The sequence below is a fragment of the Vigna angularis genome, chromosome 11 (genome assembly GCF_016808095.1).
Source record: "Vigna angularis cultivar LongXiaoDou No.4 chromosome 11, ASM1680809v1, whole genome shotgun sequence".
In the NCBI taxonomy this organism is placed as follows: Eukaryota; Viridiplantae; Streptophyta; class Magnoliopsida; order Fabales; family Fabaceae; genus Vigna; species Vigna angularis.
Window position 1 is genome coordinate 18,982,147 of NC_068980.1, and position 21,255 is coordinate 19,003,401.

Genomic DNA, 21,255 nt, shown 5'->3' on the forward strand with positions numbered 1-21,255 from the left:
GAAATACAATGAAATTACGTTCAAACCTCTAATTCGATCCTCTTCTCGACTCCATTATTCACAAAAAATTTCAATTTTTTTTTCTTTTTCTCATCATCACTTTTTCATCCTGTCTCTTTTTTTTTTCTCTCTTTATCACATAACAGGATATAAATCATCATTTCAAAACATGATGAGGAACCAACTAGCCAATTTATCAGAATCCCCAAGGAGACCACACTTGTTCACAAAACACTTCTAAAGCTCTAGAATTCCCTAAGGTTAAGGTAATCATGGTTTTTCACTTAGGGTCAGTGAATGAGCTTCAAAACAAAGAAATAGGGAAAGTATAGGCTCAAAAGGGTTATCAAAGGATAATAACAAGGTAGGCTTATTTGGCTAAAGAGGCTCAAGAAATAAAATGCCTTTATCATTTCTAAAACATGCATATAAATCAAAGTATATCAGAAAGAATCAAGCCAAGGCATATGTGCAAGCAATCAAGATACATGTCACACACAAGAAAGAAAATTAAGTGGCTCAAATCTCACACAGGGTGTTTGTCACAATCAAATCAACCTCTTAAACATTTATAATCATCTTCCAAGCAGAGAAAAGCAAGGATTTCAAACTAAGTATCAATGAAGTGAAGGAAAAATCTACAACTTAGACAAAATCCAGAAATCAAGAGAAAAATGTAAAATTTATTTCACACAAAACTCGATAAAAACAACTTAAAACAGAAAAAATTTAACACTCAAAAACAAAAAAATTAACACACAAAAGACACAAAACAAAGAAAAATTCAGAATCTCTCCCAATAGACCACACTTAAACTACACATTGTCCTCAATGTGTTCTAGGCATGTCATCAGCAATCAAAACAGGAAACATATTATGGACAAATGCAATAAAGTAAGGAAAAAGGGAGAGAAAGAAAATGCAAACTCCCGTAGGTTATGGTGGAAGCTGCCAATTTTGGATCATCAGGGAGATGTCTTCCAACTTAGATTCCAGCCTGGACGTTTTGAGGACGAACTGCTTCATCCTCCAAATCTGATCTAGTAGTGAAATGTTTTCCACAGCTGGATCAAAGCAGAAATTGTTGATGAGCCGGTTCAGCAGGTGTCTGTTGTTGTTGAAACAGTTCTGGGTGCTCGCACCTTTGTCTTCAATTGTGGGTGTCTGCTCATCAAGTTTATACGTACCTCCTACAACATGGTTAGTGCAATGTGGCACTACAGAAATTTCATGCAGGGGTATAACACCCAATCCCAATGTAATAGGCTGAACCTCAGATATATCCTCAGAACATGAATCAATTTCAAAATTACATGCATTACCAAACACAGACTCAGATTCATGTTCAGAGGGAGAATTAAAAACATGCTCAGCAACAATACAATTATCAGCATACCAATCAACAGTACAATTAACAGAATAATCAATTTGTGGTATGCTTACCTCCACTTCCTTGAAGATTGATAGAGTGTGGGAAGATGAAGGTGGTCTACCTGGTTCAAAACTACTGCTTATTCTTGCCTGGTCCTCAAAATATTCAGCATTCTCCTCAGATGCAAGAGTGGCCATCTGCCCGACCTGATCGCTCAGATTCTTCATGGCAGCTTGAGTTTCCTGCTTGATTTGCTCGAACTGAATGCTCTTCATGGTTATCTGCTCCAGTAACTCCTTCATTGTAGGTTCAGAAGTAGAAGGCTGAGGAGTTATTTGGGCAGGAGCATCATATTGCTGACTCTCATATTGCTGGACTGGTGGAAGCATAAAAGTACTCTCGAATGGTGGTTCTAGATAATGATCTTGTGGGGTATTGTACCATTCGTTGTTAAGATCATTCCACTCAGGATCGTTGATGTATCCATACTGCTCAGGGGAGAATTTGCTCAGAAATTGATGCTCAAGATATCCCCAATTGGTAACGGATCCTAGAGGAAGAGAATCTTGCCAATCCTTAGCTGCTCCATGTAATGAGTGCGGAAATGCCCTCAAGAAAATGTGATCAAGAGGGACATGTGGAGGCTTCATTGAAGAACACATGTTGTGGAACTCCTCCAAATGTCTATGTGGGCATTCTCCAGCAAATCCATGAAACTTAGGGAGCAGATATATCAGTCCAGTGCTAAGAACGCAATGAATATCATCCTTTGTAGGTGGGACCGACTCACGAGGAGTGAGCTCAGGAAATTGAGGATAATCCATATAATTTTCATCATAAAAATCAGCACGAGAATCAGAGTAACATGCAGAAGGAGATTCATGATTACAGGCACTCGCAGAATAAGCACTATTCACAACATTAAAATAGGTAGACATGGAAAAATAAAAACAAAACAAATAAAAACTAAATACTAAAAATTACTAAACAGATAAATCACAACACATTTATACATGTTACATGCACACAAAAGACAGAACATAATTTTTTTTTTTTTTTTTTTTTTTGAAATTTTTTTTTTTTTAAATTTTTTTTTTTTAATTAACAGACATAATACAAAACACAACACAATAAAAATATAAAAGACAAAACATATATTACAACCACGTAATAAAACAAAAACAGTAAAAATCTAAAACAAGAACCTGGACTGAAGTGACAACGCTGCCATAATTTGCTGAAGGTGTCGTTGTCGCCTACAAAAATGCAAAACACAAAACACACAAAACACACATATTAACAAAACAAAAATTTACACAACAAAAATCTAAAACCAAACCGTCTTTGGTCCCCGGCAACGGCGCCAAAATTTGATACGGGTGTCGCGGCCCGTCAAATTTGATGTGCATTAAAAGAATGCAGTATAGTTACTAGGAAGTGACTCCTAGGTCGTCTCTCAAGGACCAATTTGTGATTCAGTCTCAGATTAAACACGAAAGGGGGGTGTTTTTGTGGATGTTTTTGATGCAGAAAATAAAGTAAATTAAAATTGGAAATTAAATAAAACAAAAATTAAAAATACTGAAATAAATTTCAAAGCAGTAAAACCAAGCGACGGTAAAAATATAAAACGTTTGAAAATAAAATGACCGGTAAAAGGCAATGGCAGAATTTAACAGTGCAGAAAATAAAAATTGAGAAACAATTGAATAAAGTTTTGAAACCGTAAATTGAAAACTGACAAAATGGAAATTGCAATTAACATCAATGAAATTCCAATACATTGAAACTAGAAAATTGAAACACATAAACCCAAACCTCCCCAACAGGGGAGGAAGAAAAATAAACACTCCGAATCAAAACGTCCGTGGTTGCTCTTCCTAAAACTAACTGCCTCTTCTCTCTAGTGTTGGCTCCTTTTTATATCAGAAATATGGACATACTCCCGTATATCCCTCCTTAGTTTCAGCCATGTTTCAGTCAATATTCCAGCCCGGTTTTGCGTTTGGTTTTGTCTCTCTTAAAAGGCTTTCTTCCATAAATTCTGAGTTTTGAAGGTGAATAAAGGAGGTGAGGGCCCCTCCAATTCTTGTCTTCTTCTTCAATTCCATGCTAGCCGAGAATACCACTTCCAGATGCAGGTGGCTGCCTCCATCTCTGTGTGCTTTTCTTCCAACCAATTAATCTCCCAGCTCAACCGTGCACCATTCCCACAGCTCCGTAACGTGTGCTCCTTCCTCAGCTGGACCAATTTGTGATCTTCACCTCTCTTCCCAGCTGGACCGTGAGCTTGCTGGACCGTGGCTATTTCAGCTCTTTGCCGAGAACTCCCTTCTTCATTCCAAGAATCCACTCTTCTCCCTGGACATGTGCTGGAACGTAACTCTTCAAGTGCTGCTGGTGTTGTTGCCTTTGCTTCCATTTTCCAGCACCTTGCTCACGGCTTCTTCTTCTAGCTGGATGTTATGCTGGACCGAGACACCCTCTTTTCCAAGTCATGGCAGCTGTAGCTTCCTTCTCTACCTTTCTCCCAGCTAGACATGAAGTTCTTGTTGTTGTTTTGTTGGATAGGTCCGTGAACTTTATGTGGACAAGCATGTGAAAAATTCTACACCAAGCTGAAAACCGTGAGGTTTGTGTGGAGTGGAAGAGCAAAAGAAATCTGCACTAAGCCAACTTGCCGTGAAATGGTAGCCTTGCATTGGAAAATTTTATTCAATGACAAAGAAGAGGGGGCCATGTGTTCCTTTGCATGTGGACGTGATTTGCTTCTTGAAATGTGGTGGCCCCTTCTTTGCTTCCACTTTTGCATTGTGTATTTGCTGAATGCTTCATATGAATTGTCCATGGGCATGGTCTTCCAAAAACGTGAAAACTTTTGCTTATATGTGGTCCCTTTCTTTCATTCCCTTGTCATGTTTTTCTAATGAGAAGTGGCGGCTCCCACACTTGCAAGGAGAAGGAAAATTCCTTTGTGTGTGCCGTGAGTTTGCAATTCACGTGGCCTTCCTCCATAATAAAAATTACAATTTGTTATCTTCCAATTATTTGAGAACCGTGGGCTGAATGCAAGGTGGTCCCTCTCCATCATTTCAATTGGTGTGCCTTTGTGCTAGCTATTGCCGTGAGATTGCTTCTTGTTTCTCTTAGAAACCAAAATGACAACAAAAGAAATGTGCTTGCATTATTCTCTCCATGACCGTGAGCTTCCGAACAAAGGTGGTCCCTCCATTGTAAAATTCATACTTCATTTTTATCAACATGAAAGCTCTAAAACAGTGAGATGTATGTGTGTTGAATCCTTGAGTGTTGGGAGGTATTGAGCTCAATTGTCATTTCTCATTTAACCTTCAAATGTCCCAAATTGTATTTCCAAATTTTCCCTGTAAAATAATTAGCTCAGATAATTCAAATTAGTTAAAATAAGAATTTCTGATCAAATTTAACACAATTAGTGAAAACGGGAAAATACTGGACAATTAAGCATAATTCCCCGATTAATTCTAGCACAATAAACTAAGTGAAGTGTAGAAAATATGGACTCATCACTCATGACACTAAAATTGGAAGTCAGCATACCCAAAAATGACCTTGTATTAAGATTCAAACTTCAATGTAACATAACTTTTAATCCATTACATCACATTAAAGTTGTTGGAGTGGCTTACAACTTTTAATTTCAATGCAATCAAAATAAAAGCCTTGTGAAAGTTAAGTAGAGAATGTGCGACTTCTTCATTTAAAGTCGTGTGAAGAAATTGTATATTCTTATAAATTTTTTCAAATTGTATCAAATTTGCTTAGATAAAAAAAATCAAAATATAAGTAATTAAATCAGTCTCCTAGATTCAAAAATGTCAAGTCTTTTCATACCAATTTTTGGCCCAACATATCTATTTATCTAGGAGGGACTTCATTCCCCCCTCCCTCCCTCCCATGGATCTTGGAAGCATTCATTGTTAAATGGTAATAAGATTCAAAAGAAAAAATAAATTTGAAAAGTAGGTAAAAAGGACAAAGAGAAGAATAATGATAATTGAGAATTTTATTTTCATATATGTCGAGTCAATCTTAGATAGTTAACTATCAACTGAATGGTATAACTCTAAGATTGATGACCACTTTAGGTCGAACTCCTTTATGTCCAACTCCTATGAGTCGAGCTCCTCTGGTGTACTCTTCTTGTGTTATCTAAATTATTTAGACTTTCTACCGAACTATTTGAGTTCTTTATGCACTTTACCGAACTAACTGGACTTCCCACTGAATTATCTAAACTTTTCATCGAATTATTTGAGTTCTTCATGTACCTTACCATGTTATCTGAATTTCTTATTGAATTATTTGGATGTCTTGTTGACCTGGAGACATAGTACACATGTTTTGTCAACCTTACTAGGCTAGGAATATAGTACATATGAGTTGGGGATGTGACTAACTATTTATCACGTAAAAAAAAAAGCTAATGACATTGATCATGAAAGATTAAATATCTGACTTTTTAGAAAAAGAATGACCTAAATAGAATAAAATTTGAAAAAAAAAACAAAAAATGATGCATAATTTAAGACAAAAATATAATTAACCCTAATTTGTTTACTTATACTCCTTTTGGACACAAGAAACATGAGAACATAAAATAGAAATTATGTTCAATAATTTTAGAATAAGAAGATCAAATGTTTTTATTTTAAAATAGGAGATAAAATAGTGAATTAAATGTATCAAAATTGCATTTAAACTTTTTAATTATTTAAAAATAAATCATAAAGTAAATAACTTAGGTACTATTTATAATAATTTATTACTTGTACATTTTTTTATATTCTTCATTGAATTTTTTTTATTAATGCTTAAAATATCTATATGATACTAAAAAGACTAGCTTTTGTACAGAAGAAGCAGGATGAATAAGATCATTTTACAGTTTCTTTTTTCGTTTTTTTTTAATTGTGTATCTACCAATCAAGGTCTATTTTGTCATCTTCATTCATCACTGGTTCGATTTGTGGGATCGAGGTTAAGTCTTCTTACACAAACTATCTTCTGACTCTAAGTTTAGGTCACAGTTTGGTCCTTAATTCTCCTTGTACTGTTCAATTAGATCGAGTGTCACTTGCAGAAGATACTCTGACGCTCAAGTTAGTGTTCGTCTAGACAATTTGACAATAAATGCATAGTAAAAGTAATCAAATACGTGAATATCAAATATGTATTTATAGACTTTCGTGATGGACTTCTAATTTTGACCCAATTATAGTCCATACACCAATAACCTGATTTAGAATTAACTTAATAACTCTCGATAACTAATCTTGTTTTTGATCCAACCAATCAGTTCACTAATTGTTTCATTGTTAGATGGTCAACCGCTCAGTTCATGACTTATCAAACGATCATATAGTACAATAACCTAATTAAATCATATATAAATTATTGGCTGATCAAATTATATAAATCATTTTTACTTTAATTACTAAAACGAACAACATTAAAAAATAACTGTAAATCTTTTATTTGTCACTTATTTTAGTCTTATATTATTTGAGAGCAGTATTAACATATGTTGAACTACTTAAATAATCATAAACTTTTGAATTTAAGAGAATTAATTCAGTTTTAAATATTTTACAATTTTAGATATTATTTATTGAATTTTAATCAAAAAAATGTTGTTTTAATAAGTGTTTAAATATTTTTTGTTATTTTTATCCAAGTTTTTGGTCGTTTAATATTTTCAATCAACAAATAACACGATTGTTATTCTTGTTTCATCGGTTTATTGGTTAACTCTTTTTTTTAATATTAAAATTAAATGATAAAATAGTTATATAAAAATAAAAAATATTTCGAGTAAATGTTTTTAAAAGAAGTTAATTAAAGTTATTAAAATAATTTTTTTGAATAAAAATTAATTATAAATGTTTAAATTTAGAAAATACTTAAAACTTATTTAAGTGAATTTATAAATATAGTGGAGGAAATCAATTTTTAGTTAAACTTTACGTTAAATTAAAAGCAATTTGACCTGGGTCCATTTGCTAAAAAAATGTATTTTCTTCTTCTTTATATATGTTTAAGTTTTTATTAAAAAAAAACATCAGTTTGTCAAATTAAGTTACCGATATAAAAAAAATGTAAAGGGGTAGAGATGGTTTATATTAAAAAAATATGTAAAAATTCAAAGTATTTAGTTGAAGAATTTTCTTTTTCTGGAAATGATTGTGGAGAAAGTATTACAAACAAACGCATAAGATTATTTGAATAATTTTAAAATGAAGCAAAGAAAACGGTCTCATTTTCACTCTTTAAGGGTTTGTTTAGTCAAAATGAGAAAAATAAGATAGTATAAAAGATTGAAATAAAAAAATAACAAAAATACGTGAAAATTGCAAATATTGAACTGAAGAAAATAATAGAGTGAAAAAAGAAAATTGGTAAGAATATTACTTTTCTATTATTTTCCTATTTTTTTCATTCCAATCAATTCTCCAACTAAATTTATCTTATTTGTTTTTACACTCACCCCACCAACCAGACGATGCATAAGTTAGAAGGAAAAGAAACCATCATACATTCAAAATGTAAAACATTTATCACAATTTTATGACTTTTAAAATAATTATTACAAAAATTAATATATGCATCAAATATAACAAATATTCATTTCACTTCTCAATATTTTATTTAAGTAGAGCGGTAAATTTATTCCTTGAATTGCCTAAACACTTCAATTTAATTATAGAATTTAAATAAATTAAGTGAAATTCTCGAAAACATTTTTTCTCTGGCATTCATTTTGATTTCAGGTACATCCTAATCATTAAAATACAATTTAATTCTTTTAAACTATCAGAAGCTTTTACGATATTGACCACATATTTGCAAGCGAGAATGGCAAAATTGAGAAACGAAACAGAACCAAATGCGCAGGATATATTGAAATACTTTGGTAAATTGATGATAAAGTCAGTTGACTTACATTTAACCACACAAGTATTATATTGAATTGTGCTCAAACGAGATAGAGTCTACTGTAAAAACTCAAGAAAACTGCTTCCAAGAACGGAACCACTAAACAAATTGATCCAAGCATGTACCTGAAATGAAGAAGCAGGAGGGTTAGGCAGGTTTGGCAATGGTAATAAACTACTAACATATACAGTTGCACATCAAAACCTAGAAACAACTGGGTATACAATTTTATGGTCTTTCTACATCTTTTGTGCCGAGAGGTAGAAACAGTTAAACAATGCCAATAATTTAAAGTTAAGATGAAAATGGAACCCAAATAACTTAATAAAGCTTAATGAACAGTGTTAGTCCATGCATCCCAGCGAATTTTTCATAACCATCTAGATATCATGTCAGAAAAAGAAAAGAATATGTATTAGGTCCATGGGGAAGACACTTCATTAAACTGGCAGAGATCTGTAAATTAAAAAAAGTAAAACAGGCATGAAATGGGTTCCAATGTTAATGGATGAGAGGGTGTGGTAATGTATGCAAAAGTGTGCCAATAATGTCTGTAAACAATTTAGCACTCAGATGTTTGTGTTGAAAGGTTGAGGTTCCTCAAGGAAATTATTTAGACAAGATATCCAACTTGCAACCTATTTGTAAGAGAAATCTCATAATGAAACTACAAAATGAAAAAGTCTACCCTATTGATAAGATCAACACTAAATTATACTCCAATAATAAGAGTTCCTTGTCAAGTAACATAAACCATGTACAAGACAACATTCCCAATAATCTCTGTTAAAACTTGAAAAAGATAAGTTGATATAAACTCATTAACTATATAAGAAACCAGATGACCAATAAAAAATTATTCACTCAAGGGTTCCTAATAAAAAGGAGAAATGCTACATATATCAATACATTCTTTGTTACTTTCTTTATCAATAGATTGAATATGCACACTATCAGAGACATATGCAGACAGAGACATGTAATTACCATTATCAAGATCAACGGGAAGCATTAAGAGCCATCATCAGGTTCTGTCCTCCAGGTAAGTACGAAACATTCGGCGACTTTGCAAGCGTGGAGGCTATTTCCCGGGACGCTTCAATCCTCCTGAGTTCAATCAGCCCCATTCCAGCCGAGGCAGTAGCGTCGGAGATTAGCTTCGCCGCATCGCTCTCTCCCTCGGCACGGATAATCGCGGCCCGCCGCTCCTGCTCGGCCTTCATCACCACGAACTTGGACCGCTCAGCCTCCTGCTGCGCCACCTGCTTCTGCTCCACCGCTCGCGAGAACTCGCTGCCGTAGGAGAGGTGCGTGATGGCGACATCATCAAGAACAATGTTGAAATCCTTGGCGCGGCGAATGAGACTGTCGCGGACGAGAGCAGAGACCTGAGAACGGTCGGTGAGAAGCTGATCCGCGTTGAACTGCGCGACGACGGCCTTGAGAACCTCGTTTCCTATGGATGGAAGAACCTTCTCATCGTACTCAAGGCCGAGGTTCTTGACAATCACGGGGAGCTTGCCGATTTCAGGACGAGACAGGACGCGGAGTGTGAGGTTGACCATCTGAAGGTCTTTGGTGCCGGAGATGGAGGAGAAGGTGTGAGGGCGCGTGCGGATGTCGAATACGTAGGGTTTCTGGACCCACGGGATGAGAAAATGGGTTCCCTCGCCGACGGTGTCGTCGAGAATGCCTCGGAACCTGTCGAAGAGGACGGCACGCTGGCCGCCGTCGACTGTGTATAAAGAGGACGAGAGGGCGGTGGCCGCCACGCCCAGCCCGAAGGCGGAGCGGGCAAGATTAGTCAGGAACGAGACTGCGGCTTGGCTGCTACCCATTACAGAGAAGGGTTTAGGGTTTTGGAGGGTTTTCCTCTGTCTTGATTAGCTCGATGGGTTATGTTATGGAGATGGAATTCTGGCTTGGAGAGAAAGTAATATTTACTTTATAATTTATATATGTATTTTGTAACTTTATAATGACTGTTTAAATCTTATGTTTCAACAACATTCACCTATACTTATTGAACTTAATGTAATAAAATAAAATTGGTCAATATATCAAATAAATATATATAAGGTAATGGCTTAAGTGATGTAAGATGTAATAAAATCCTAGTAAAATAATACAAAATAATGAATTAAATTCAGCATATAAAGTAACTTTAAATTTAAACATTTATTTATCTTCATTCTAAATTACAAGCTTAATCCTATAATTTTCATTCAAAGTATTTTACCATAAGCTAGTTAAGGAATTTCATCATCACTTTAAATTTTCATAAGCAGAACATTGTCATCATTAATATGTTTAAACACTTGTCCCCTTTTGAGCAAAACATCCAATTTATTTTTATTTTATTTAAATAAGGCATATGAGAAAAAGAAACTGTGAAATGTACCACGATATCAAAAGAAAGAACTTAGTTATGAGGGGTGTGATAAAAAGTTATAAGTTTAAAAAATATAAGTAAAGTTTTTAAGTTTGATGCGAGTATGCAAGAAGGTTAGGGAAACTGTGTTACATAAAAAGTAAAGGTTAAAACAAAAACAAATCCTAGTAAAAGAGTCATAAAGTATAACTTTTTTTGTTAGAATTTTTTCAACTATGGAAAGATGTCTAAAGGAATTAAAATTGTTGTAAAATTAAAATTACAAGATAATGAAAATAAAGTAGAAGAAACCAAATTACATTAACGTGTTGGAACTTTGGTAAAAGGTACGAGTGTTCTTCTTTCCGTCTCATTCCACTACACGTCCTCTCTTTTGAGACTACTGTGTTCATTCAATATATACAATAGTTTGTTTCTCCTAGTTGTGTGTGAGAATACGTGTTATTGCTACATTAGAATTGGTTTCTATTTTGTGAGTTGATGTGGCAGTGTACATCCCTCGCTTAGTTCATTTGGATAGTGTGGAGACCTGTCACCTTGGTAGAATAGAAACTTGACAGCTTCACAACATAGCAATCCGGTCTCAGTGATTTAGAAGCACGACAATTTAAGTCAGCAACTCAGTATATCAACAGCTAACAGGTCAATTCTCAATAGGTCGGCTCCAACAACTCAGTCTCCATTAGCTCCGCACCAACAACTCAGCAACCCATCAACTCGACATCTAATAAGCTCGACAATAAACCTCAAGTTTCCTAGGATACACAAATATAAACTAGAATTGAAAAATAAAGGAAACAAAGATATTAAAAGGAGTGTAATAAAATTCTACAAATTGAGTTATCACTCCTCCATGCCGAGCTCTTCAAGCCGAATTCTTTTAGTTAAGCTTCTCCAGCCGAGCTTTTTAGATTGAGCAGTCTGAGATGAGCTCTCTGAGGTGAGCTCTTTAAGTTGAGCTCCAAGATCTCTCCAAATTGAGTTCCTCCAATTGAGCAACTCCGGGTGGAACTCCTTCAAACGAGCTTTCGAGGTTAAGCTCTTTAGAGTGAGCTCTTCCAACTAAGTTCCAAGACTTCTTCAAACAAAGCTTTTCTAATTAAGCTCTACAGGCTAAGCTCTTCTAATTGAACTCTCCAAATTGAGCTCCTCCAGCCAAGCTTTATAGGTCGAGGTCCTCCAAGGCAAGCTTTTCAAACTAAGCTCTCAAGGCTGACTCTATAGGCTGAGCTCTTTCATGCCCAACTCTCTAGGTCGAACTCTCCGAGTTGAGCTTCAAGACCTCTCCAAACTAAGCTCCTCTAGTCGAACTCTCCTGGTTGAGCCCTACCAAGGCGAGCTCTTAAGGCTGAGCTCCTCCAACCAGCTCTCCAACTGATCGGTCATATACTGACTTCAGTATCGAATTACCTTCAATAGGTACCATTCAAGCAAACTTTGGACGATCTTGGAAAGGTGCTAGAAACTGAGCAGTTAACGATTTAGTCTACTACATAAATCGTCCGGTCTACGACAACCACAAGCTCGACCTAGGACCCACCAAAATAATATGCATTACACATATTGATTTTGAGTCCAATAACTACATGTACACCTAAAGACTTTGAGTCCAATATTGGATATGCATTTGTACATACCTGGCCTAAAATGACTAGGCACGACCCATCAAGGGTTCATTATTGTAGTCTTGAATATTTTTGTCTTTTAAACAGCCAAATAGTTACCCTTTAAGGCTGTATTTGGATGAACAAATTTTATTGTTAAAGAGGAAAATCTAATACTAATTTGAGAGATGCACCGTATTCATTTCAGCGGATATTCGAAGACAAACTTAAATGGTTTTGCAAGACATGTACTTTTTTTATCACTCACTGAATCGTTCGGATTTTGAGTGAATTCCTTTCAAATGTCACATTTGCCCTCCATATAGAAGATGAGCATGTGTTGAAGATGGAGAAGATGAATAATAAAGCTTGAAGAAGGAATTGAAGAATAGTGTATTTGGTTCTTTAGGGTGTTGTATTCGATTCCAGATTTGTTGTATTCGGTTCTATTCCATACAACAAATTCAACTGATGTTGTATTCGATTCTCGCTCTTTGGTATTCGGTTCCACTCCCTCCTTCATCATGTTGTATTGTTGTATTCGATTCCCGTGGTGATTTATTTGGTTCCAGCAAGCCTGCACCCGCCCAACATGTTTTTCTCTATGTCCATTGGTTCTTCTACGTGTCACTCAGATGCAATACCAAAATCTCTTCTCCACGGGTTGTTGTTGATGCCTTTCTTTCCTTTCTCCCCAAATAACTACACACCATTCAACACCATTTTGCTAGAAAATTCTTCATGCAAATTCAAAGGCTACTTGTACCTATAAATATTTCATGTTTTTACTTTCTTCCAATTCCTTGCCTCTTTCTTTGGTCTTTTGCATACTGTTTTGCATCTTTGTCGTGTAAAGTAAAAAAGGTATTTGAATATTTTGTTCATTTCAAGTAGAATGTATTTTTATACTTTTTCTTTTTAGTTTAATAGAGTAAATCTATGTTTCTGAAAACAAGTTATGTATCAAAGCTTTTGTAAACAAAGTGTTGACATTTAGAAGGATTTGATTTCTTTTAGTTTCCCACAATTTTATGAACAAGCAATCATTTTTATTTTTTTCTCCTTATGAATATCTTTACAATTAAATATAACATTAACCATTATCAATTTATATTATTTTTATAACTAGGGGTATTTTGATAATCTTCAATTTATACCAATTATTTTTTTTTTAAAATTTGTTACATCGGTGAACTCTTACACTAATATTTACAAATTTTACTCCCAAATTCACTCTCACTCACCTCTAAATCCCGTAAAAAAACAATAATCAAGTCACTCTCAAATCCCCTCAAATTCATCCATTCACTCTCCCTCAAATCAATAATCTAAAGTGAACACTCCCTAATATTTTATCTCCAACAGATTCCATATGTAAATCACACAAATGGCATATGATCCTAAGACCTTATACATTCTCATGCATATCCATCACAAACACACATTAAAACATACACTTATTCTCTTACACTCAAAGTGTCGAAAAACCTTTTGCATCCTCATTGCTCAACCTTCTAGAGCACACTAAGGAATCTTTTTGACTCAATCACATGTCACCTCCTGTCAAAAGGTCACACTCCCAAAGAACAACATCAATTTGAGTTTAATTTATTATGTTTGTATTAACGAGTCATAATAATGTGTTAAAAACTATTTTTAATTTGCTATGAATGAGGACAATTTTTATTTATTATGATACTGAAATCGATTCCATAGTCTTAAAACATGCGGTAGAATGAATTATGTTTGCCAGAAAATCGTGTATTTGATAAAATCACTACTGAATTTGAGTTTGTTGAGCTCAATCGAGCTTGGTTGCCGACATTGTCTTCCTAAATCTAGCTTGTCCACCTTTATTAGTGACTTTACCGAATTAAACCGAGCTTCTTGTCAACATAACCAAGTTAAATAAACTTTTGTGTGCTTGCTTATTGAATTAGAGGACATTGTCTTTTATTAACAACTTTGATGACATTGTCTTTTATTGCAACCTTTACGAGTGAAACATAGCCTATCAAACTCAAACAAAGATTATTCTCTTAATCAATGTCCTTTTATTTTTTATAATTTTAATTTTTTTATCCTTAACAATTTTAATTTTATTTTAGTTTAATTTTTAGTCTTTACAATTTCATTTTATATGAAAAATAAAAAAAGGACAAATTAATAATCATCTACTTTTGCAAATTGATTTTTTTTTAAATCCATCTCACCCACCACTTCACACGCATTCCATTCCATTCCCTTCCTTCAAATATCTTTCATTAGTGCACAAACACATTCATGTGCTACATTGCACTCTCAGGACGACAGGAAAACGAAGACGAGCTTCGGGAGGGAGTAACTGTTACGTATTTTCACTGAGTCAGTAAGAACAAACGAGTGAACGAGTTGAAAAGCGAGTAACTGCACTGCATGGACCCTCTGGAAGCTTTGGTCGCCCAAATCCAAGGGCTATCGAGCACTTCTAGCGATGTCAATCGCCTCCACAGTATTTTGAAGCAAGCCGATGAGTCGCTCCGATCCCAGTCAACTCGCCTGCCCTCGCTTCTCACTCAACTCGACCCCTCCATTCACTCCCTCGGTTTTCTCTACATCCTGTACGTCCCTAAAAAGATTAATTTTAAGCGTTATTTGTCGATGTCCAAAACCCTAGTTCTTGAAACCTTGAATATTGTTGCCAGATTACGCGAATTGTTTTATTTTGATTCTTTTTGCGATTGCAGAGAAGCCTACATGACTAGTCCGATCACAAAAACGCAGGCTGAGACTGCCATTCCAATCGTTACCAGGTTCATCGGCGCTTGCAGCGATCAGATTCGTTTGGCCCCTGAAAGATGTATGAAAATATGATATTCGAATCTTTATTTTCTCTTGATTCATTGCTTTTATGGAAGCGGCTTTAAATTGCGGTCGCAGTTAGGGTTGATCCTTGACATTGGGAAATCGCCGGCCGAAGTTGTTTTTGCGCACTGATTTTGAAACCTTGTTGCTTACATTAGTTAATTAAGTAACAAATTGCGGGTTCAGATTATTTTATTGGTTGTTAGATACTTGTGCGATCGAGTGTTGTTTACAATTCAATAAAAGTGAAGGAGATATGATTGGTCGGCGTGGTAGAGAGGAGAAATAGATTTGATGGAAACATAAACGATGAATGGGCATAGGTGGGAAATAGAGTACAAATTGTAAGTGTTTGGTTAAAAGAGAAATAAATAACAAACTTGGCGAGAGATTGAGAGATAAATGGAAATTGTTCTGTCAAAAGTCCCACGTAGCATAGGAATTGAGGAGGTGAGATAGAGAGTGGAAGAGTTCCGGTGAATCCCACTACTTTAAAAATATCTCCTCTAACTCTTCCCGACCTAACATCCCACTTCTTCACCCATCCATTCTATATCTCACTAACAACTCTTGATTGGGAAAGAGGAAAAATAATTAGTGAGTCAAGATTAATCAACTGGAGAGAGAAGAAAGGGGACAAATGAAGATTGGGAAGATTTTATTTTTTGGTGTTGATTTTATTTCTTGGCTTTGGTTGTTTAATGTTGATTGTATTTTCTTCCGAATTTGTAGTTTTATGCATGTTCGAGAAGCTGAAGGATCTACTACAGAATGAGTTTTAATTTGATGTTGATGTTATTTCTTGGTTTTTGGTTGATGTGTTTTTGAATGTTTTGGAATTTTTTAGTTTCTGTGTGTGGAAGGTTGAAAGATTGAAGGAAGCAGAGGCTTTAGTATGATGTTGATGTTGTTTCACGGTTTTCAATTGAATATTTGTGTTTCTATTCCTTTTGGAATTTTGTAGTTTTATCTGTGTGTAAGAGGTTGAAGGATCAAGTGATGTTGTTGGAAGCTCCAATACGAGGTGTGGCTCCTTTGTTCACTGCACTTCGGAAAGTTCAGGTCTCTGCAGAGCACTTAACTCCCCTACATTCAGAGTTTCTTTTGCTTTGCTTGTTGTCAAAGTGCTACAAAACTGGTTTATCCATATTGGATGATGATGTTTTTGAAGTCAACCATCCACGAGACCTTTTTCTCTACTGTTATTATGGGTGCGCTGCTTTCTTCCTCTATTTCTTTCTGTGCTTTTAGCATTGTGTTTTAGTTGATAGAATGTGCTGTAATTTCTTCACTGTTTGTAATAATTTATTGAATTTCTCTCACTTATATTAGATATGGTGTAGGTAATGTTCTGTCTTTTTAACAGTAGTGGTGGGGTTGTAGGATTTTTCCATGTCAATTCATGTGGGTATTTGGGAGTTGGAAGGGGAAAAATGCAAAATAAAAAGGGGAGGAAAGGGTATCAGGGAAGAGAAGAGAATAGGAAATGGTAATGAGGATGTCTTTTTACTTCAGAGATGAGGATGGGATGTTTAACTGGCACCCACCATTGCTACTCAAATTTATTCTCTATTCTTTTGTATTTATCTCAAGTTTTATCATAGTTAAATTGAAGTGCACATGGATCAGATTGACAAGTACTTTGAATACTTGTCAATATTTAATAACATTAGATCATACTTCTGGTGATGAGCTCTTAGTTGCATATTGTCTGTCTTTTGAACTTCTGACAGAGGAATGATATGCATTGGAATGAAGCGCTTTCAAAAAGCATTGGACCTTCTGCATAATGTAAGCAATCTACATAATCTATAACTTGTGTTATTCATGATTTGTTCTAGTATCAACCTTTTAATTCAGTATTTATATTTTCCAGGTTGTTACTGCTCCCATGTCTGTCATTAATGCTATAGCTGTTGAAGCGTACAAGAAGTATATACTGGTTTCTCTCATTCGTAATGGACAGGTATAAGTCTAATTATTTAGAGGTTACACCTGTTATTTTTGCTATGCATCAGATCCTAAACAGTGTTGTCAGATGACAAACCCTCTGTGTATGGGGTTTTTCTCATTTTGACCAAATTAAACTTTATTTTTTTAGGTGCTATATTTATAATTTATCAGGTGATGACCTGCCATTTGTTTTCTGGCAGTTCTCTACCAGTCTTCCTAAGTATTCTTCTTCTGCTGCTCAAAGGAACCTAAAGAACTTCTGTCAGGTATGACTTCAATTTAGTTGGTTGAGATACTGTCTTATAATTTAGAAGGTCAAATTGTACAAGTTGGTTTTTTTATATGCAAAATATTGATAGAAATAACTTCTATCTTAGTAAGTGTGATCAGAATGAAAGTTAAGAGAAAAGATACTGTCTTATTATAGTTTAGAAAGATAGGAATAGTTCCTGCCGTAGTAGTAATCATTGGGTTAAATGAATCACGGTCTGCTTGGGTAGACAGATTCCATCAACACCACCCTCCTAAGAAGCTTTCTTGTCCTCAAGTCAGAAGGACAGGTATTGACATTTGGTGTTGCTCTCTTCACCCGAGGCTGGTTTTTATGTACGTACTGGAGCAGCCTTTCTATGCAGCCCTTGATTGTATAACTCCCCATATCAAATTATCTTCTGGTCCAAGTTGAATCATCTTTCTTCAGTCCAGAAGAAAGGACAGTGTTCAGCCTACGTTATCAATTGTGACCTGGTCACTATTATGGTGGTGGGGCAGGGTGGAGTAGCAGTGAGATATAGGAACAGACTCTGTCACGTGTTTTAGTGTTGCTGTTGGAATGGCTGCAATCATGCTACTGGGACTTTTTAGCCACCGAATCTGAAGTCCAACTGAGAGTTCAACTGAAATATGTTGTCAGGAAATGCGCTCTCTATTATGCTGCAGCTTTCCTTTTGTGGTCAGTCAGATAATGTTTCACTTATAAGGGGTGGTGCAAGCTATTACAGAAATGGATGGGTCGTGGTTCCCTAGGGCTTTAGGGTGTATTTTTCTCCTTTCTCATCTGTTGGGGCTTGGCCATCAATTTGAGTCCAACATTTCTGTTATATTTTTTAAATTGGTCACTTTTTAACTGACAATCTTGGGCAGTTATTTATATTATATTATAATATAATAAACTAAAATGAATAAATACCTAAATAAAGTATAATATATGGTATATTAAAAATAGTAATGAACTACTTATAGCAATAACAACTAAATTAAACATACTATTATTATATGATGAGCTAAAATGTTAATAAAAAATATAAATAGAAGAAATACATATACATAATATTGGAAAATAAAGACACACACGAAATACAAAATGTATGCATGTAAACAAACACTCACATATATTTAGGTTCTGTTTATACTAAGTGTAAGTCAAAAGGCTTACACCAAATCTGATGGTTCAGATCAGTTCATCTAAGTAGGTTATATTGTGTATTTACTTTCGATTAATTTGATTTACATTCAGATTTAAGTACACTAGCATGTTTTCCTTCCAAGGAAATAAAGACACCTTTTTGAATCGATGCATAGGTAACACATGACTCACTTAGTGAATTGATATCAACCATTAGATTTTATTAAATTAAAGGTTTGGGTTTGGTACGAGCTTTTAGACTTTACACCTGATGTAAACAAAAGCTAACGCATATGTGTGTGCGTGCGTGTATATGTAAACAAAAGTAAAATGAGGTATAATGTCATAGTGCATACTGTTGCAAATCGGATACAGCAGGTAAAGATAAAGATTGACCCATTCATTACAAGATACATAATGGTATAAAATACATATTACTTATTTAGCTGGTTGATTGGGTTCTCTGACTTTGTAATTAGGTAATGCGAGGAAGAACTAAATTCCCAGATTTCTTCCAACTGTGGCAGTAAAAATCATCACTAAACATTTAAGCTTTAAATATTAGGAAAGACTAATTTCATATATTTTCAAACGTATTCGTATATTGAAGGTGTATGAACAATTGCAAAATTTGACAAAAAGTACAGGGGCTTAAAGTACACTTTCCCATTTTTGAATCTGTCATTTCCATTGAGTAACCTCTACAAGACTCTGCCTGCTTTAGTATATCCCATTCTTCGTAAGTTGTCTATAGGGTAAAATCTTATGCAATTCTCGATTTTTTTTTAATTATTCATGGATTTACTTATTTAAAATTCCTTTTTTGTACCATCAACATGAATGGCCGTGTAACTTTCTGTTAGCAATATTGTGTGATTACTTTAACGCACATTGACTTGGCTTCCATGCATATATTCTGTATTTGAGCTATGTTAACCTTATTTTAATCCCTTTGCCATTTGTGCAGCCTTATGTTGAATTGGCAAATACTTATGGCAATGGAAAAATTGCAGAATTAGAGGCTTTCGTCAAGACAAATGCGGAGAAGTTTGAATCTGTGGGTTCTTTTACATATTTAATACTTATTTATAGCGGCAATTTGACTGTTGCTCAGTACATTGTTTAACTTCCAGTTGTGACGTTATGCAATTACTTATCAAGATTTCTTGTGCAAATTTCTGTTTCAGGACAACAACCTTGGACTGGTTAAGCAGGTTGTATCATCCATGTATAAGCGGAATATTCAAAGATTGACCCAGACATACTTGACCCTTTCTCTCCAAGATATAGCAAACACAGTGCAGTTAAATAGCCCCAAAGAAGCTGAAATGCATGTGCTACAAATGGTGGTCCTCCAACTGATATACATTGTTATTTTCATTTTAGCAATAACATACCACTAATAACATACTCCTAAACTACAGATTCAGGATGGTGAGATATATGCTACTATCAACCAGAAGGATGGAATGGTGAGATTCTTGGAGGATCCTGAACAGTATAAAACCTGTGAGATGATTGAGCATATTGATTCATCAATCCAGAGGTATATTGATGTTAAAAGCTCGTTTAGCACAATTACTTTCCAATAATCAATTAATATGTTTCATCTCAAATTTTGAAATGACAAGTTTTCAGTTTTGTTACTTTTAACGGTTAATTTCATAGTGACCTATGTCTATAATCCTTCCTATTGTACTGAAGTATTTTTTTTTTCTCAATATATGGCCAGAATAATGGCACTATCAAGGAAGCTAACTGCAATGGATGAACAAATTTCATGTGATCAGTTGTATTTGTCAAAGGTGTGTGTTCGTCAACTGTTCTGTTATCTTAACATTTCTGTAAAATGTTTTTAACTTAGCTAACTTGCGTACTCAGGCCGGAAGAGAGAGACAAAGATACGACTTCGATGACTTTGATGTTCCCCAAAAGTTCAACATTTAAGGCCAGGCAATAAAGGTTATCATGTACGAGACTATGAATGATGCAAGTAGATCTAGTTCTGGTTCATCAGCCTTTTTCTTTATCTTTTTTGTTATCTCCAGTTCTTCTGAGAAGCAGGTAGTGTTTTACTCCAAAATGGAAGAATGCTTGTTCTGTCGTGGACTAGCTGAGGATCAATTATCTCTACTTATTAACTATATAAAATTTAATGCTCATTCTTTTCACTTTCATTTATGCTCCATCGACCCAGCATAATGCAGCGTATTTATTTGCGTTTAAACGGAAACGATATCCTCCGTTCTCGTTTTTATCTTGAAAGGGTCGGTGCTCAATGAAGGGCGTCAACTTTGTTAGGATGCATAACAAAGCCAAAAAGGAAATGTTTTAAATAAGTGGTTTTATTTTGAAGTAAATCCTTATTTTGGTCAATTCTTATGCATTGTAGTGAAGCTTGGTCACTACAATTTATTTTGTCATGGTAGGTTAATTCGTCGGTTACATTGGAAACTAAAGCAACATAGAAGGGGCTTTTTTTTTCAATTTCAAGAAGTTGAAATATTTGAATTGTTTATATTATTTTTATTTTCTAAATATTTTTTTTTAGATAGAGTAATTAAAATATATTTTATTTGAATTTTTTCGTTTGTATTTTACTAACAATTCCTTAAGCATCTTTAGTTTTGTTAAAATTTCGTATAGTTGAAGAAGGAAGATTTATTTAAGCTATTTTTAGTTTCAATTCTTAATTAATGAGATTATTAAG

At 34.7% G+C, this 21,255-nt stretch overlaps 2 protein-coding genes across 2 annotated transcripts; one reads left to right on the forward strand and one right to left on the reverse strand.

Annotated features, from left to right (window-relative positions):
* Positions 1-8,290: 8,290 nt before the first annotated feature.
* LOC108347824 (prohibitin-3, mitochondrial) lies at positions 8,291-10,277 on the reverse strand. The gene is made up of 2 exons (XM_017587256.2): positions 9,335-10,277; positions 8,291-8,472 (listed from the first exon to the last, which is right to left on the reverse strand). Exon 1 carries the CDS (start codon positions 10,183-10,185, stop codon positions 9,346-9,348), a length of 840 nt encoding a protein of 279 aa, XP_017442745.1. The 5' UTR covers positions 10,186-10,277; the 3' UTR covers positions 8,291-8,472; positions 9,335-9,345.
* Positions 10,278-14,582: 4,305 nt separating this feature from the next.
* Positions 14,583-20,722, forward strand: LOC108347823 (COP9 signalosome complex subunit 3). Its single transcript, XM_017587255.2, has 11 exons — positions 14,583-14,943; positions 15,070-15,182; positions 16,152-16,398; positions 16,921-16,978; positions 17,064-17,153; positions 17,341-17,406; positions 19,513-19,602; positions 19,733-19,891; positions 19,970-20,091; positions 20,278-20,350; positions 20,427-20,722. Exons 1-11 carry the CDS (start codon positions 14,759-14,761, stop codon positions 20,490-20,492), a joined length of 1,269 nt encoding a protein of 422 aa, XP_017442744.1. The 5' UTR covers positions 14,583-14,758; the 3' UTR covers positions 20,493-20,722.
* Positions 20,723-21,255: the final 533 nt, after the last annotated feature.

Excerpts from the sequence above, each read along its gene's own strand:
- LOC108347824 (XM_017587256.2), bottom strand. The coding sequence starts at position 10,185 with ATGGGTAGCAGCCAAGCCGCAGTCTCGTTCCTGACTAATCTTGCCCGC.
- LOC108347823 (XM_017587255.2), top strand. The coding sequence starts at position 14,759 with ATGGACCCTCTGGAAGCTTTGGTCGCCCAAATCCAAGGGCTATCGAGC. Across the intron at positions 14,944-15,069 it reads CTCGGTTTTCTCTACATCCT|AGAAGCCTACATGACTAGTC; the intron begins GTACGTCCCTAA and ends TTGCGATTGCAG. Across the intron at positions 19,892-19,969 it reads AAATGCATGTGCTACAAATG|ATTCAGGATGGTGAGATATA; the intron begins GTGGTCCTCCAA and ends CCTAAACTACAG.